The sequence below is a fragment of the Ptychodera flava genome, chromosome 13, assembly GCF_041260155.1.
Source record: "Ptychodera flava strain L36383 chromosome 13, AS_Pfla_20210202, whole genome shotgun sequence".
Taxonomy (NCBI): Eukaryota; Metazoa; Hemichordata; class Enteropneusta; family Ptychoderidae; genus Ptychodera; species Ptychodera flava.
In genome coordinates, this window is record NC_091940.1 from 23,804,039 (window position 1) to 23,822,073 (window position 18,035).

The following is an 18,035-nucleotide window of genomic DNA, read 5'->3' on the forward strand; positions in this document are numbered from 1 at the left end:
ATTGGTTGCTGGGACTGCTAGCGGACATCACAAATGATTTTGCGCAATTTACATCCATGTCTGCCGGTAAAGCTTGACTTCAAAGCATTGTTCAATTGTTTCGGTTTATGAGCGGTTATCGAGTATAGTGTGATGTTGCTATAGTGAAGGGTGAAACGTGCAAACAGGGAAATACATCGCAAGTTCAGGCAAAAGAAAAAAATTGTTTCTCCTCCTCGCCGGCGTCGATCTAGACCTGCCGTGTCAGACTTGTAATTTCGTACTTTTGTATTATTCTGAAGTTGAATTGCTTAGTGAAGGAAGAGAAAATATTGTTGATTGCAGTTACTCACCAAAGTGGATGACTCGACGTAAACTGTTAGTACGAGCGATAAGGTAGGGAATCCCTATACCATCAAACTATTCTGTCGCCCCTCCCTTAATTCTACTCTTCTTGCCATCCATTATTCAATCCATCAGTCCAGCCCCCCCCCCCCCCCCCCGGATTTCACCCACTCATCCATCTATTTATCTACCGGCCCAATCTAATAACCTTCAACATCCATTCATCTATACTTCCAAACACATTTATAAAGAAGGAAAACTTCTCCGGCCTAGGAAATACATCTACATGTTTCACATTGTTTTCTTTCCAGTTTCTGTACATGCAAGGTGTCATGCACATGAACCTTTCAAGACATCATGGTATCTTGGGCAACGTATTTTAAGAGTAACAGGCGGAGGGGAAAAGACACAACCCCCCCCCTCCAAAAAAAAAGAGAACTAAACCCAAAAGCGACCGCTTCTGTAGTATTTTGTCAATAGTTTAGTGTTTCACTTTCAAACATTTATGGATCTTCTGCATTTCAAAATGCTCGCGTTGCTCAGATGCTTGACAGACTTCTCGGCAACGTATAAAAAATGCCAATATGCAAAGGCTGCATTCATAAACACTTCTGGAGAGCGCGGGAGAATGTACGGGGGAACTTGAAAATATCAAGGGTAGATTAGAGAGGCACTTAAAGGGATTTGGGGACTTAATGGGAAACTCAAAACAAAACTCAATTCTTATTGATATGAAATATGAGTTAGGTTTTAAATTTTAAGCTATAACGTTTGGTTAATTCTTGTGAAAAGTCCAGCACAGCCATGTGTGTACAGTGAGCATTGTTATTATTTAAAATTTAATTAATTCAGTTCCGGACTAGAACCCATTGTCATCAATAACGATGAGCATGGTCTTTACACATGCATGTACAGAGCATTTGCTGAACATGATTTCGTTATTCTAAACCGTGGGGAGAAGAACAAGGTTTGTTACTCAATATAGCTGCACGCGCGCGACCTTGGACAACGCTGCCTAAAATTCAGACAAATTTTGTTGTTGCTTGCGAGGTTGTTTTTGGAGCTTTTAGTCTCAGCCATAAATTCATACATATAAGTGCGACTTTTAATACCCATTGTAGCCATTGTCACACTAGCAGGTTTTATTTTCGTAGTTGATGCGGAAAATATGGACTAATATGCATATTAATGAGAGAGAAAAAATGACGTGATTTTCGATCAGCGCTATTGTCAAACACTTATAATCACACAGATTCAGCTATTTTAGTACTGTAAAAAGTGATTCATAGTTTTCTCATGGACTACCATGTACAGTGGATTAAGTTTCCGGTGAAATTCCCAAATCAAATTTCCGGTACAAATATGTACTGTAACCACCCTATTCCAACAGGTACATCTATATCAGTTAACACACGTCAATAAATGCACAGATGTTACGAGTTTTATATTAGAAAAATATCATTTGTAGTTTTCTCATAGACAACATATTAAGTGAATCAGCATTATCGATGGAATCCAAAAATCAAAGTTTTTGTACACTCATGCATCTTTTATTTGCCACTTCAAGCAAAGTATATTTACATGAATTATCAAACGTATATAAATATACAGATATAGCTTGTTTTAGGACTTTGTTAATGATTGCCCAGATCGTAGGATTTGATATTTTGGGCAAAGCATTATATCGGCCACATTTTGCCTTCTAAATAGTTGCGCGAAAAATGGTGACCCTCCCCAATAGGCATACATGAACATTTATAACGCTATAAAAAGGCTTGCGCCAAAAAATAGCGACCCACCTGTCATTTATGACTAATCGCTTTAAAGAGGGATTTTAACACTATCGTAGGTCAGAAGGGGATTTGAACGCATTGTAAGTTTGTTCGGGGGTATTTCAATAAATCTGAGAACATTTTTGGATTCCCTCCCCCTCCAGAGATGTTTTTGCATGCAGCTTAAACGAATAGACTTTGTTGTCTTTCAGGAATGCTACAAGCGGACGTAAGATGGAAGATTCTTTTAGGGAAGCGTTTCTGCAATTGAAAAACTCCGTCAAAGACAGAAATGGAGAGCCCTTTGATCCCAGGGATTACTTGGGTTTGACCGTCGGCTGCGCAGTTGCTTCTATGTGTTTCGGTCGGAAGTAAGTTTGTGTCGACATACATGCGTGGAACTGTTAAGGGGAGTATTTGAAAATATGATACAATCATACAAATATTTACTTTTGTAGTGAGCATTTGACCAGTGTAATAATGTAAGTTTGGGAATGTGGAATGAACTGCAACTTGCATTTAACGCATGAAGTGTTATTGCATGCGACGGAGTGATATAAATGGACAAGTGTGAACGTTGATTGTCAAAAAAATATTTCACTTACATGTATATATTGAAAAAGGTTTCGTACACGTTGTAGTAAATTATTTTGAATTATATCAGGTACGGATTTGATGATCCGGAATTTCAAGAAATCATTAAGTCAGCTGAAAATGTTCTTAAAGGATTTGGTCAGAGATTCCCTGCTGACGTGTTCCCGATTTTACGACACATACCAACCAAGGGTGCCTGTGAAATCAAGAAAGCGATAAGTCGCTGGTTGATGCTAATCCAATCCAAAATCGATCAGCGCAAGGCAAAGTCAAATGAAGGTTTGTCGTCGCATTTTAGGGGATATTCACGGCGGAAACTTTAGATGATGAAACTGTAGATTGTGCACAACAAAGTGTCATCTTACAATGAAGTAAATGATTATCATTTACAATTCTTGACTTGATTACTAGGTGTTTGTTGACATTACTACCACAAAGACATATCTTACTCTTTCTTGCACGTTATCAGCTTGCAGTTTCTTTTTCAGCTGAGTGGAAATACTGAGTCACGAAAGTAGAGAACGATACCATTACAAAATTCGACACCGATTTCTGTAATATCAACACCATCATCATCTATAGCTGTAGGAACGACTACAGCAATACCAAACACCATAGCCTTCATCTTCATCATCCTCGCTATCATAATCATCATTATTATCACCCTCAACATAACTACCACCATAATCATCATCATCATAACCACCACAACCGTCATCATCATCATCATCATCATCATCATCATCATCATCATCATCATCATCTTAATCACTGCCACAAACACCACCATCATCATTGCCGTCATTGTGACTACTACATTCACCACGCCAATGCCACCATCATCATCATCATCATCATCATCATCATCATCGTCGTCGTCGTCGTCGTCGTCGTCGTCATCTTTGACGTCATCTTTGTCGTCGTCGTTGTCAATTGAAAATTTCGCGAGACTTCTGCGGTACGCATCTTTACTGCCAATTTCTTTATCAATCATTTTCACAGGGGAAGTCTACGGTATTATTGACGACCTGTTGAAGTACAAGAAAGATGCTGATGCTGGATCTGAAGACGTAAGCAGTTGTCTCACTGACGTTCACGTCAGACAAATGCTATCCGATGTATTAATAGGTAATGTACAATAATGAGAAGATTCGTTGATGCAGACAAGAGACTAAACATCTGATTTAAATTTTACACGTGAACGATTTATGTCTGTACATTTTGTGCAGCAGACATGTCACAACAATTACCTTCTATTATGATAATGAACGCAATAATCAGAGACGCTCGTCTAATTAATGCGGAGAAACTTTACCAATAGAAGTGCGTATGACTTAAAGTCGGTACTTATTTTATCACAGAAAACCAGTTATTTGAACCCCGTGTTCTTCACGATAGTTCATATATGATTAAAACGGCAGTGGGTACCGTAATGAAATGAAATGGCGCAGAAAAAATACACATGCTAAGTGTTTAATGGTAAAATCCTGCAGAATTTGGCAAAATAATATGCTAATAACTAATACGATATCAAGAGTCGTAAATAAGTGGAAAACTCTGCTTCTTTGAAAGCCCATTGATTTAACACTTTTTGAACATGAAATTTAAGCATTGTAAGCAGAAGTCGGTATGTATGACAGCATTGTACAATTTTACATTCGGCAAACATTTTCTCGGTTCTTTCTTCTCGCACTCAGCCGCAATTGACGCAACCGTAACCATACTGACTTGGCCCATAGCAAATTTGGTCAATTGCCGGATGTGCAGAGGAGAAATTTTGAAATTCAATAATATTTACAAAAGTCGATATGAAAACGAGCGGGATGATGACCGTTCCATTTTAAAATGTTCCTGTTTTCCCGATAGTTTCATAATTTTCTCTTTACCAAACAGCTGCAATGGTCCCTGCTGTAACCTCCATGACTTGGCTTGTTGCCTATTTAGTCAATTACCCGGATGTGCAGACGAGAATGCAGCAGGAAATTGGCGATATGATTGGACATGAGAGAGTGCTAGGGTCGCCTGATGCTGGTAAATTACCTTACTGCCGAGCTGTTATTCTCGAAGTTTTGAGAATAAGAACGACTGCACCAATAGGTTTACCTCATGAAACTGTCGAAGATACTTGTGTAGGTAGGTGTGGTGTCACGTTGCATGGCGACAGTTTCACCAAATTGGTGTTAAAACCTTTGAAAAAATTGAATAAACAATTAAATAAATTAAGATGGTTACAACTATCGACAGATACAGATTACGTGAACTGAAAATATAATTCCCTGATGCCATCAATTGGCATGGATTATACATCTTAAAAATATCTGTAAACTTCGATCATGAAGGTCAAGTAAACAAAAAGAGTGGGCATCAAGAAGGATAATGCGAGACTCAAATAGAGTCTGGACGTATTCATATATTGCCAACAGGGAGTAATGCTTGGTAGTATGTAGATATACAGGTCTGGTATTTTCATTCCAAGAGTAATTACTGCATCATCCCCCTCCCTTAAAAGGTTCTTGTAACCTACGTACCCTTGTTCAAATGGTACGACCCTATGTTGTTATTTTGAGCTCGCAAAGGAGCAAATCCGCGAAATGGGACAGTGCAAAATCGGACGCGCTTTGCCATAAAATCATGCAACTTCAGTATGGCTACCCCAAACATAAATGCGAGCTTGATCTCGACTATGTCTGCACTGTGTGCACTCTCCCTCATAAAACGTCACCACTCACGAAGGCACTTTGAAGACATTGGCCTCTCTGTCACTATTATTAAAAGGAACAATGAATGAACCATTAGATGTTTTGTGCATGAGCATTTACTCTCAAAGATCTTTAATTGCATAAAAAGTTTGGTTGGGAAATCGATAAATCTGTCAACATCATTTATAGGTGGCTACAGCATACCAAAAGGAACCGTAATATGGACGAACTTCAATGTACATATGAATGCCAAATACTGGCAAGAACCGGACAAATTTCATCCAGGTATGGATAACAACTGATGGTCGACATTTCGAACAAAGTGGAAATGACAGTAAAACTTATGTTTCCCATCCATATATGTTCGATCTCTACACTATAGAATAAACTTTAGGAGGTACAATACTGGCACAGAAACTTTCTCCATGGTATTTAGTCAATGACGTTATTATTCACTTCAGAACTGAAACACAGTAGGGCATTGGTGTGACTATTAACACATTTTCCTTCACTTTAACAACAAATTTCACTTCAATCTCCCGTACAGAACGATTCCTTGACAAGGATGGCCATGCTTTGCCAACGCCGAACACCTTTCTTCCGTTCTCCGCTGGACGTCGTAAGTGCCTTGGAGAGCCGGTGGCGATGCATTTGCTCATGCGCACGTGTGTTGGTCTGTTACGACACTTTACGTTAACAACGGCGCCAGGGCAGGGTAAACCGAGCTTGGAACCTGACTGTAGAGACGGGACCACAAAATGCCGCCCATATGAGATAGTTGCGAGGAGACGAATCGACCGAGAAATTGAATAAGTCTCAACGAAAGAACTGCAGAGGGTGTATTGACTGATGATGTGCTCAGATTACCCCGAGGGAATTATTTTGCGGCAAATCTTTCAAAACTCTTCGAGATGGAGCGTAATGAAATGGCAGCGTGATAACGCCACAAGGCAAAGTTGTACATTTTCTTTTTGTATATTAGATCTTTGAAAATATATCTCGGAAGTATAATATGAGAAACATCCAGTACAATAGAACTTCGCGACACATTGACGATGATTTAAATTCTTTGACATATGAAAGACATAGTGATGATCCTATATACTGTTTATAATTGTTTTATAATTTTTAGGTGAGGGGGATGTCATGATCTCGGCCAATAGCAAAATTCGCGGAAATATATATTGACACTTTCAAGTTTCGTTAGAATATTATTATATCAGCTAGTGCTAACGTTTAAAGCTGTTTGAAATTAATCAAAAAGTGTATATAATGAAATTAAACACACAATAACCGTACGATATTCCAGTTTATTCATGATATAAAGAAGTCTTCAGAAGTAAACCATATTTTCTATACACGCCAAAAATATACAATTTGTGTGTGAACATGCTATAAATAACGTGAATGGAATTCGAAAAGACTGAGGTTATCATAGCTGTCGCATATGTTGCTATAGGTGCTCACGCTTTTCGGAACATCTGACGCAAGAACTCCGTCTAGGTTGACTAAGTTATGTAAATTTATATTCAATGTGTAATAAACATGCATAATATGAAAAAAATATGACTTAAAGTATTTGAATTTACACTATGGGTGTACTGGAATTGTTAAACTTACCAGAATTCCGTATGCAGACGCACGCAGACAGTGACACCCATAGCGAGAGAAAGTTCTTTCCAAAGACGTGAGAAACTTACGTTACTTTCGGGCCCATTTGTTAAGTACAGGCTCTGCTATTGGTTCGATTTGAAATGCGCCCACGTTACTTAATCTAACGCGGGTCTTTTAAATCTGGAATGTAAGACACGACAAGATGCGCTGAAAAACCTGCTGATTTGTCGACTTTTCATTGGGAAGAGGTATAAATGTTTGAGTATGATTGAGAAGGACTAATATGCTGTGACCATACGTAGTATTTTACCACTTTCGATGCTTGCTAGGTGCATTTTTGGCGATGGAAAAAAAATCTGTGAAAATGAAGAGACATCCCTTGTGTATAGTTAGGCTGTTCTGAATTTTGCAGCGCATTTGTATAGTTACGCTGTATTGAATTTTGCAGCGCATACTTTGTTCTTTTCTGCAAATACAATCAACAAAAACAATACGATAATAACAACAAAAACAAATTTAATGAATCCAAATATATAATAATTTTTCTTCATTTTTTAAATATTTAATCAATCATCATCATCATCATCCCCATCATCATCATCATCGGAGATCAAGGCCCCTATTGTTGGAGAGGAGATAAGGACTTGTAGGTAATAAAGAAAGCAGTGAGACTGTTTCGAGTCACATTCTGTATTTGAAATATCACAGTCAAAATTAATAAAATAAAGTAAACCCGTGCACAAAGAAGCCCACCCAAAGGGACTGCCTCCTTTGTCCTGTGCTGAGTCCGAACAAGCAGCAGATCATATGTGTAGTTACAGTATTGTACAGCTTTGAGTGTCTCAAAGATCAAAGATGTCTCCCGGGAGATGTTCTTAATAAATTCTTACACAGTACAACATACATCGTCAATACCAAACGTTCAAGGCCGTAGGAAATAACATTAATGGTGACAAATGTATCCTAACTCAGAAGCTATAAAATTGCTTACTCATTGCGTCATGTTGTTTTCTATTCCATTCTTAAACAACAATACATTACTTTATATTCAACTTATATTTCTACCATCACACAAAGTGTACACTAAATTTGCAGCATATGTTGCAAACTTTGAAATGATATTTATTTGTTACCGACAAAGTCTAACTATCTAGTAAAACTATTCTTACACTCATCATTTAAACCACAGACAAATATAGAGCAGACTAGCAACGCGGCATGCCTTTTGTTCCATGGTCGTCTCGGTAGACTATGGCCTTTTCATATTGAAATGAGCTTCAAAGGTGTTAAACTTTTTGGAGACTTTGTGGTTGATATTTGCACGAGATTATGCGAAAACTACGACGAGTTGGCATCGTGCTGCCAATCGCTTAGCAACCAGAGTTACTTTGTGAGTATCAGGGCAGAAACACTGCTTCACGCCAATCAAAACATATCACACAAGCAGTTCCATAAACATGTCCTTCCTTGACGAAAGTGTAAAAGACGGTATGACTGACCGAAACCATTGAGTAAAATCTGACAGTTGTAAAAAGACTTTCAAATTTGGTTCAAACTCGCTCATTAATTATTCATTAAAAGTGAGAGGAATTTTTAAAATGGTAAAACTCACCTCCCCGATGCTCAAAACTTTCAGTTTTCGCTAGCACGCCAATTCTGCTCAGCACAACAAGACAACAACGACACGAACTTTGCCGAACACACTTTCGCTTAAAAATTAGCAAAAATTCGGAAAATACCGAAGGGTGCATGGTCGGCACTCTTCGGAAAAGAGAGTCGAGAGCTTCCTGAGGCGAGGCAAACATGGGTGGCTTAAGTAACCGCTTCACACCTTGAACAATGCCCGTTGCTAGTCTGTTATATATTTGTCTGTGTTTAAACCTTAAATAATCTTAAATTTCCGTCAGTTAGAAAAAAGTTGGGGGTCTATCTTCTTCCTAAACTTAAATTCGTGACACAGCCAATCGAGTGAACCTCTGGTGAAGTGGACGATGGAACACACCTCTTATTCTCATCAAAAGAAAATCAATAGAATTTGATGGTCAATTCAATATTAAATGGATATGGCATTTTGCAGTTGACGTTGATGTAGGTATGGGTATGAAGATTTTCTCTGTTGGATTCTCTCATCTATGGTCTTGCCGATGTCCAGCAGATGTGTTTTAAATCAGCGAAAATTCTCCGTGTAGAATCGTAACGTTAATAATGTTTATCTGATAAAAATGAATGAAATTCGATGCTTAATCAATTTATCAAACTCATATTCATTAGTGGCAACACCTTGTGTCGAGATGCATGGATTTCCACGACAGCGAAACGATTTCGTGATCTCTTGCGAATGTCAACGTGATAATATGGTACGTAAATATATACAATTGGCAAGAATACTATAGTATTGACATGTTCTATGAACACTCTTCTTTCCCTCAGTCAACGTTTCTAAGCCGGCTAATAATTTCATTCAAGGACATGCCTTAACGCCAAAACAGGTAATACTATCTTCGATGAATTATCGCCCTGTAAAAAACACAATACTAAAGCGGCCATCATTCGTGATGCTATAAAGTTTATCGCATTTCATTCATTGAAGAACTGCACTGAAAGAGGGATCGTTGAGTATCGGCGTGACCATAATGTAATAATTACTACAACGACGTTTCATTTAATCTCCCATACAGGGCGATTTCTAGACAAGGACGGCATGCTTTGCCAAAGCCGAACACCTTCCTTCGTTCTCCACTGGTAGTCGTAAATGCATTGAATTGATCACGCTCACATGTGTCAGTCTATTCCAAACACGATTGGAACTAATTTGGAATAATTGGATAGTGAAGTAATGTCGATTTAATCTACAAATGTTATCTCATCTGCTTTTCGTTTTATATTACACACTTGTTTTTATGAGTAATTTGCGATATTGAAACATTTAGCTATATGGCACCTAACACTTTTGAGAAGTTTGCAAAGTATGAAAATCCAATTATCCAAAATTAGTTCCAATCGTGTTCCCAGCACTTCACGTTCTCACCCGAACTAAGTCAACGCAAAACGAGCTTAAAACCTGACTGCAGTGAGAGTGAGGGGGTCACTAAATGCTTGCCATACGAGGTGGTAGCTAGGCGACGTATTGGCCGAGAAATGAATGATTAAGCCTCCTTAAAAGAACCGATCAGCGTAATGAGTCCTGAGATTTTCTGATTTTTCCAAAGACACATTTATTTGTTGACCAATCCAGTACATGGAGTGAAATGAAATGACAACTTAAACGTGTCACAAGGCTCAAATTATAAATTTAACCTGTCGTATATGAAATCTATGACAGAATATATAATCCTATGATGTTCCTTAAAACAGGACTTCATGAAACATTAGATCCTGTAGCTTGTGAAAGTGACACTTATGATCCTATATCCAACGCTGATTTAGTTTTTGTAACATCAGCCAACACAGCATAGGGCGCGGAAATGTTGAGACTTTCAAGCAAGAGCATGAGCTAGGGAGAGCTGATATTTTAAAGGTGCCTGAACTTCATCTTCAAACTCGAAAGCAAAATTATTCAAATGCACACGAACTAATGAAATATTCTCTTTATTGATTCAGGAAGTAAACCACGCTTTCTTAACACTCTACGAACTACTTTGAAGATCAACAGATGTTCGCTTTGGAAATTACAGTGCTCGATGCGGAAAGCAGCTACAGCGTTATGAAAAATAACAAAATTATTTCAAGCATAAAGTAATTTTCATGCATCCTAGCCAACAGACTTCTGTCTGAAGATTGCATGATGCATGAAACTTAAGCAACAGATATTATTACTTTTTACTTAAAGTACCAAAAGACAATAGGTTTGTACAAAATAGTACAAATAGAACATGGGCTTTACAAAAAGAAAATGTTTTCTTACGAAAAGAAAATGTTTTTTACTGAAATGTTTTGTTAAGCAAAGAATTTTTTTTTACAAAAAGAAAATAGGGTTTTACATACAGAAAATGGGTTTTAACACAAAGAAAATAGGTTTTTACACATAGAAAATTGATCTTACGCAAAGAAAATCAATTTTACAAAACGAAAATATGTTTTGCATAAAGAGAATGTTTTTTTATTAAAGAAAATAGTTTTTCTAGAATATCCCAACATTTGGCTCGCTAAAGTAGGGCGATATTTCCCTATTTTTGTTAATCTTTTACGAAGCTTAAGATCAACGTCCGGGCAAAACCGATTTCGTACACTGCACCGTGGAGCTAGCTCCATGACGGCACTGATCTGGAAATTTGAAACGAACGTGCCAGACTTACACGTAACACAAACGAGACGCCGTCGGCATAACTATACAGAGAACAAAATACGAAATATCAAAATGGTTTGTTTGGTGAATTTTTTCTTCCTTTTTAACGATGTGCAAGGGTCTATACATGATCGTTTAGAGCTCAGTGACTAGTTGCCAGCTCGGTGCCGAAAAGTGGGTGCCTGGTAGTACAACATTTCAGCATCATTGTTTTTTGTCGAAGTCAAAGATCCAGGGACCATGATCGGGTATCGAAATCATGCCTCTTAAATTGCGAGAAAGGATTTGTAAGGTCTTCTCTCGACTGCGCAATTGCTTAAATTGCACATTTTGAGCCATTGTCTGTTCTGAAAAAGTTACTGAAAGAGAGGAAATCGAGCACCAAACACATCAAGCAAAGACGTTCACACATGTATATGGATGAGGCCACGTCTGGGGTGACCCAAGCACATTTTGTAGAGGCCTGTGATTTCGCTGTTTCTTTTACTGCAAATATTCCCCGGAAAAGACAAAATATCGCCTATCATTCAGCTTTGGTAACGTCATGACGTAGAGTGTACGCATCGAAAGGCACAGCCAACAACATATTTGTGGTTCAGTCTCCATGGATACCAGTGTAATTATATATATTCGTGTTTTGGTAGCGGTAAAGGTTGAAAGCAGAATTTGAAACACTGTATCAATGAGGGAATTTGGAAAATTCCAGCTTCAGAATTGTGTAGGTCTGTCTGCTCTCTTTTTGCGGTCGAAAACTTGTCCACTTTTGACCGACTACAATTGTTTGAATTCCAACCAACCTGATGGCATGTTAGTCATGGAATGAACCGAGTTATATAATGTGTAATACTTTCACCTAAAAGTTACAATCGTACACTCCCCTACTTTAAAGAAATCGTCCAAATTTTTTTTAAGTTTCATTTTTTGTCACTTGTCACACTCTATCTCAAAATAAAATAAAATAAATAAAAAACAAAAAAATACTTCGAAGTTCATATTAAATGTAAAGTACAATAAAACACAGGTAAAATGTCAAAATATGAAAAAATCTACACTATACCATCACAAGTATACATTGCTTGAAAATAAAAGTTATATCTTTATGACCCTTCCAAATCTGAAAAGTTAAAAATATGAAAAAAATTATGAAATCGTAAAAGAGCAAATTATACCCTTAAACACCCAAAAAGATCAACAATTACAAAATACGGAGGAGTACCATAAACCTATAACGCCCATAACGCCACTAAGATAATATAATGCATACACGACGTCTGAAATGTATACATTACTAATGGCAATTTCTTACCATGGTGTCATCGAAGAAATGTAAAACTTTAAAGGTAGTACTACGGCGCGCCAAATGTTTCAAAAATATTTATCGTCATTGAGTAAAAATAAACTGTCAAATTTTCTTTCTAAAAAAGTCTTAAACGTGTATGAATAATAAAGAAAAAAGTTCTTTCGTCCATATCATTGCATTTTATTAATGTACCTTTTCATAAAAATAGCATTCATTTGAAAATACGTGTCATTAAATATTTGAATGTGTCTGTACAGATAAAGATGACGTGCAACCGCCTTTCTCGATTGAAATAAAAATTCGATGGAATTACGGAAGAAAATAAACGAGAAAAGTATTATTGCAAAAAAGGGCAGAATATTATGTAATGCTAAATTGTAAAATATTCTTCAAACTGTAATGAAAAGATACCGTAATGAGAAGATAAACTTTTCAAAAATTTGGAAATACCACACTCCCATACTTATTGACGTACACATACACGTGTATTTGAAATAAAGGTGCAATGAATGCTGATTATAAGGGAAAAACGAAAAAAAAATTAAGCACACACACAAAAAATATTGAAATGATTAAAAACAAAACCACAAATAGTACTTGCACCACTACCAAAAAACAAAACGAATCACCATCAGGTCTCACCTAAAAAAAGAAATAAAATCACAATTGAAAAGTCGACCGAGATCGCGCCGGCGTTGAGGCTGTAAAGAAACCAAAACGAGGTCAGCTTGGAAAAAAAACCAAAGCGAGGTTACAAAAAAAAAAAGCGAGGTTACCAAAAAAAACAAAAAAAAACTCAGTAGAAAAAAAAGAGGCCCGTTCGAGAAAAGAAAACAGAGTGGGACACCCCGCAGAAAAAGTCCAACATGAAAATTGAATAATGTCAACGTCATGATTGTTACAGTTTAATGCCAGAGGGTTTTGGACTATCACACTCGGATGTTGGACAAGATATTTGGGGTATTTCAGCGATAACTCTCATCTTTTAGTCTTCAATATCATCTCATGGACGTCCAAGTTACCGACACGTCCCATTCTATATTAAACAGTTACCAGTTTTGGTTAAAAGTGGACAAAATACTCGTGGTGGTTCGTCGGCTGCCAGCGGTCCCCTCGCTCCAATGTACACTCGAGATGGTAAGCCAGCGGCCGGCGGTCCCGTCACTAGTACAGTAGGCCTACACGCCGGCAACCAGCAATCCCCTCGCTGTAAAGTGTAGGGCCGCCTCTCCCAAACCATAGACAGTCTGTGCCCAAACCCCAACAAAACGATGGCTAGCCGCTAGCCCACGGTTACGTGTGGTTCGATACACAGCCGTGTGGGTATGTATAGTAAAATTGCATACCGCGCAGCGGCTCGTTCTGCATGGCAGGGCTGTGTGCTACCGGCGTGACACGGCCTCCCGTATAACGCCGGTAACACACAGCCCTGCCGCCATGCAGAGCTAGCAGCGGCCGCTATGTATCGAACCACACACGTATCCCGTGGGTTTAGCCTCTAAACGGAGTGTGGCAAAGGCAAAAATACTCACTCCGTTTAAATTTAGCTCTGGGTGGCAGGGCTAGGCTGTGACGCCGTTAACTCACAGCCCTGCCACCCAGAGCTATGTATAGGCTACTGCACAAATATTGTGTGGATATAAAGATTTCTGCAATGGGGATCGACATGTCGTGTATGTGCCGGTCTAGCCCTGCGAGTATAGTGAGAGTGTCTGGCGTTGCGAAGGCCGGACACTCGCGCCATACGTAAGGCTTGTACAGTTGCGTTGCTCGTCTTGTCGAACACTGAAAACGATGGACGTTCTCTCAACACGCGGCAGATTTCTTCAAAACTATTCATTTTATCATGATTTGGGTGATCTTTGAGGATAGACGAGGAATTACCAAACAACAAGGTGGTTTATTATCATGGTATTTGAACCCGATGTATCGAACCACACGTATAAAACTGTGTAGAAATCATGTGGGCCAAACGGCGAGTGCGGCTCGGTGGAAGGCCTGCAGTGGGCTCCCTGCCATACCGCGCCTAAGGCATCGATATGTTCGCAGTGTTGCTATGATGGGTCATGGGTTGTACGTCTCGCTCGTGATCCGACCTGTGGACTGCCTGAAATTGGCGTAGTTAACTTGACTCTCTGGAACTATCACTGTTAACTTGGACGTTCTTTAGGTTATATTGCCCACTTCATTTCATCAAGTATGGTTTCAAGTAGAGCAGGGCCCAGCCAAACAGAGCTTAGGTTTCAAGATGTCACGTTATCACTGAAATGCTCAATTGATATTTCGTCAAACATTGTAGTATGTGGTGATCGGATTCCCCGCTGTTGGGGATTCATCGATCGAAGGAAACGTGAACCACGAGTCTTTTGAATAATATAATTGTAATTTCGGGCTTGTTTTTTTTTTTGCTGTGGCGAGTCCTCATTTGTTTTTTTCTTTCCACAGGCCCACGCGTTTTTTTTGTATCTCTGCTCATGTCGTTTTTTTTATTTTTTCGTTTTTATTTTATTTTATTTTATTTTTTTGTAGATGAGATCCACTTTTGTCTAGAGCCATCACTGCCGAATTTTAGTTATACTTTTCTTACTTATTTCCTTCCTAATGAGGTCGAATTTTTATATCAATTGAGAAAGACAGTTTATTTTTGCACTGAATCGATAAATATTTTTGAAACATTTGGCGCGCCGTAGTAGTACAGAGAGATTACATAATTCCAGTCATTGAATCATGTTATAAAAAGGGTTAAACGAACTGAAACACACAGCACACTCACTCCTGTACCCACGGAGCTACTCACACACTTAGTCATCCCTTCATACAGGAAACTCAACAATCAGACAACTCTTAAAAATTTTTCTATCTCGAATTCATCCATGTAACCAGTTTGTTTGTGTACCTTTTGTACAACTTAAAAAATGAAGCATTAATCAGATAAGTAGCATGACATTTTACAAAACAAAAGGAGGCATCGTTGACCAGTGGTTAGGGTAACGGACTCACCATCGGAGGACGGTGAGTTCGGTACCAGTAGGTAGGTCCAGAGTAATGGACTCACTGTCAGAGGACGGTGAATTTAGGACTCTAGCACGGTGTTGTGCCCCTCAGCAAGGCACTTTACTCCGCAGTGCTCCATTGGGGGAGTTAGTGGGTTATGCGTACTTCATCCTGTAATTGGGCTAACGCCCGTTGGATGATGGACTGATAAAAAAAATACGATCAACCAATTTCTGCAGGGTATCGAAAAAGGCCAAACTTTCACTGTAAGCTCTTCTTACTGCAGGACTGATAGCATGTAAAAACAGCATATTTAATCTCTGTTATAATTTCAAGCCTAAGAAACGATAATTTGCAACATAAGAATACTCGACTCTCTACATCAAAAGTAACACAACTTGCGTAGCCAAAGGTGTTTCTTCGCACTAAAGAGGTCTCTCGCAATTTCGCTTAATACAGAGCACATCATCAGTGGGTAGGACATGCCAACTATTAATCAAAGCAAATACATGTATTGTTAAAAGGAAACCGACCAGCAGTTCTATGCAAAGACCGCTTGATTGGCAAAACCGTAAGAAAAAAATAAACAAGACTTAAGCATTTCCTTGTTAATCATGCAACATACAAAATACCAAACATAAAACAAGACTTCTGCATCTCTCTGATATACACATACAGCTATTAACATCGTGCTATTTCAATGCACATGTCATTATTATTCTTACTTTTCTCCAATACACAGTACACTTTAAAACAAAAAAGGCGAACTCTCCAGTCTCGTGTATAAACTTTAAATACCCATTAATCTCGGGCTACGGATACTATTCCTTCTGGTCATTCAGAAATGATGGAATGTAGAATACTTTTCAAAATCTATAACGCAATATTTAACTTTACCGACCTACTTTTCTTCTAACTCAAAAAAAGCAGTTACACAAAACAGAAAGAAGCGCTTGCAGTGTGTTTACAATTGACATTCTTCAAAATCACCATTAAAGGATGATTTATTTCGTTTCCAATAAACGCTACCAGTGAAATAACATCACATTCGAGTATTGACCCATTTTAACAGCAATATATCAGTTTAACAGCCCGACATGAAAGGACAATATATATCGGGGTCAATTTTTTGACCTCATTAAAGTACATGTACAATGTTCTCTTCTTGATTCGATTTTTTCCATATCCAATGATTAAACAGTCGCTTCGCCAAACAGTGTCATTGTAAGTTGTGTCAATTTTCATCTGTTGAACTGTCTAGCTACCGGATGCCACGGTGTCTCTTTCACCAAACATGTCAACATCATGCTGAACGGACGGTTCAGGCTGCTCGGAAGTATTAATATCAAAACCAGCAAACCGTTAAATTATCATTTTACATTTTCCTCTTAGAAACCATGGTCAGCTCCTTCACCAGACGTACTTCAGCCACTTCGGGTGATGACATCAGTGCATTGTTGTATCGCCACCATTCCGTCTTTGTTTATTGATCACGTCATCCTGCAATACCGAATATACTGTTTCTTGGCGTCGTTTACCAGAACTTGCGACGTTTGTGTAGCTGCCCTGATTCTCCACCACGTGTTGTCCGCTTTCTTTTTATGGCCGACAAATTGAGTCAGGAAATTAGCTCGATGGGCGATAACAACAGGATAGAACTAGGCAGGGATGCCGCAAAGTTGAAGTGGATGACTTTTATTGATGCGTAGCCGGCTCGAGGCCAGGGACGCCTAGACTGAAAAAGTCTAAGCCTCCCACACAAAGCCTTGAGTCAAAAGTCCTGGAGTCCAATAGCCTACAAAAGCCTCCGAAAGTCCCCCAAAGTCCCCGAACGTCTCCGAAATCTCTGAAAAATCTCGGAAAGTCTCTGAAAATCAACCTATAGACATCAAAATTCACATAATAGAGCCAATTTTAAAAGCGTATCTTAAAATGCAAAATTCGTCACAGAAAGTAATCGTACATTTGCTAAAAATTACAATCGTAACATAGGCACTCTGCAGTGACGATCGATCTCATTCGCAATGAAATACAATCATTTACGTGGATTGAAACCCCTAAAGTCGTACCAAATCGTGTCCAAGTGAACAAATAAGTCAAATTCTGAGTCTGGAAAACCTGTGGGTGACAAATTAATTGCTTTCAATATTTTGTCCAATGGTTTCACCATTTGACATCTGAACGCCGGTTTACAAGTGATAGGCGTTTGGTCTTTCGCTCGATCCATTGTCAATAATCAAATAATTAAAATGTCATAATATTCGCTAACACAGTTACGAAAGTCGCCCACTGCATCGGCCGTGTCAAAAATAACTGCACTGTCGTGAAACGAATAGTTATGAATAAAGAAATAATAAACAAAATCAATCAATCAATCAATCAATATACCCCACAGTGCAACGAGATCACTTTTGGCGAAAATTTATGCTATAGTAAAAAAGCAAGCGATGGGC

At 38.5% G+C, this 18,035-nt stretch overlaps 1 protein-coding gene across 1 annotated transcript; it reads left to right on the plus strand.

Moving 5' to 3' along the window:
• The first annotated feature begins 287 nt into the window (after positions 1-287).
• On the plus strand, positions 288-6,985 carry LOC139147930 (cytochrome P450 2D6-like). Its single transcript, XM_070719161.1, has 7 exons — positions 288-375; positions 2,309-2,467; positions 2,761-2,969; positions 3,693-3,818; positions 4,584-4,823; positions 5,579-5,674; positions 5,937-6,985. The coding sequence occupies exons 1-7, from the start codon at positions 341-343 to the stop codon at positions 6,200-6,202; spliced, it is 1,131 nt and encodes a 376-aa protein (XP_070575262.1). The 5' UTR covers positions 288-340; the 3' UTR covers positions 6,203-6,985.
• Positions 6,986-18,035: the final 11,050 nt, after the last annotated feature.

What these genes read in the sequence shown, in the direction of transcription:
- LOC139147930 (XM_070719161.1), top strand. Translation starts at nt 341, where the DNA reads ATGACTCGACGTAAACTGTTAGTACGAGCGATAAG. An exon ending in TGTCGAAGATACTTGTGTAG is followed by an intron (nt 4,824 to 5,578) that starts GTAGGTGTGGTG and finishes CATCATTTATAG; the next exon opens with GTGGCTACAGCATACCAAAA. An exon ending in ACCGGACAAATTTCATCCAG is followed by an intron (nt 5,675 to 5,936) that starts GTATGGATAACA and finishes TCTCCCGTACAG; the next exon opens with AACGATTCCTTGACAAGGAT.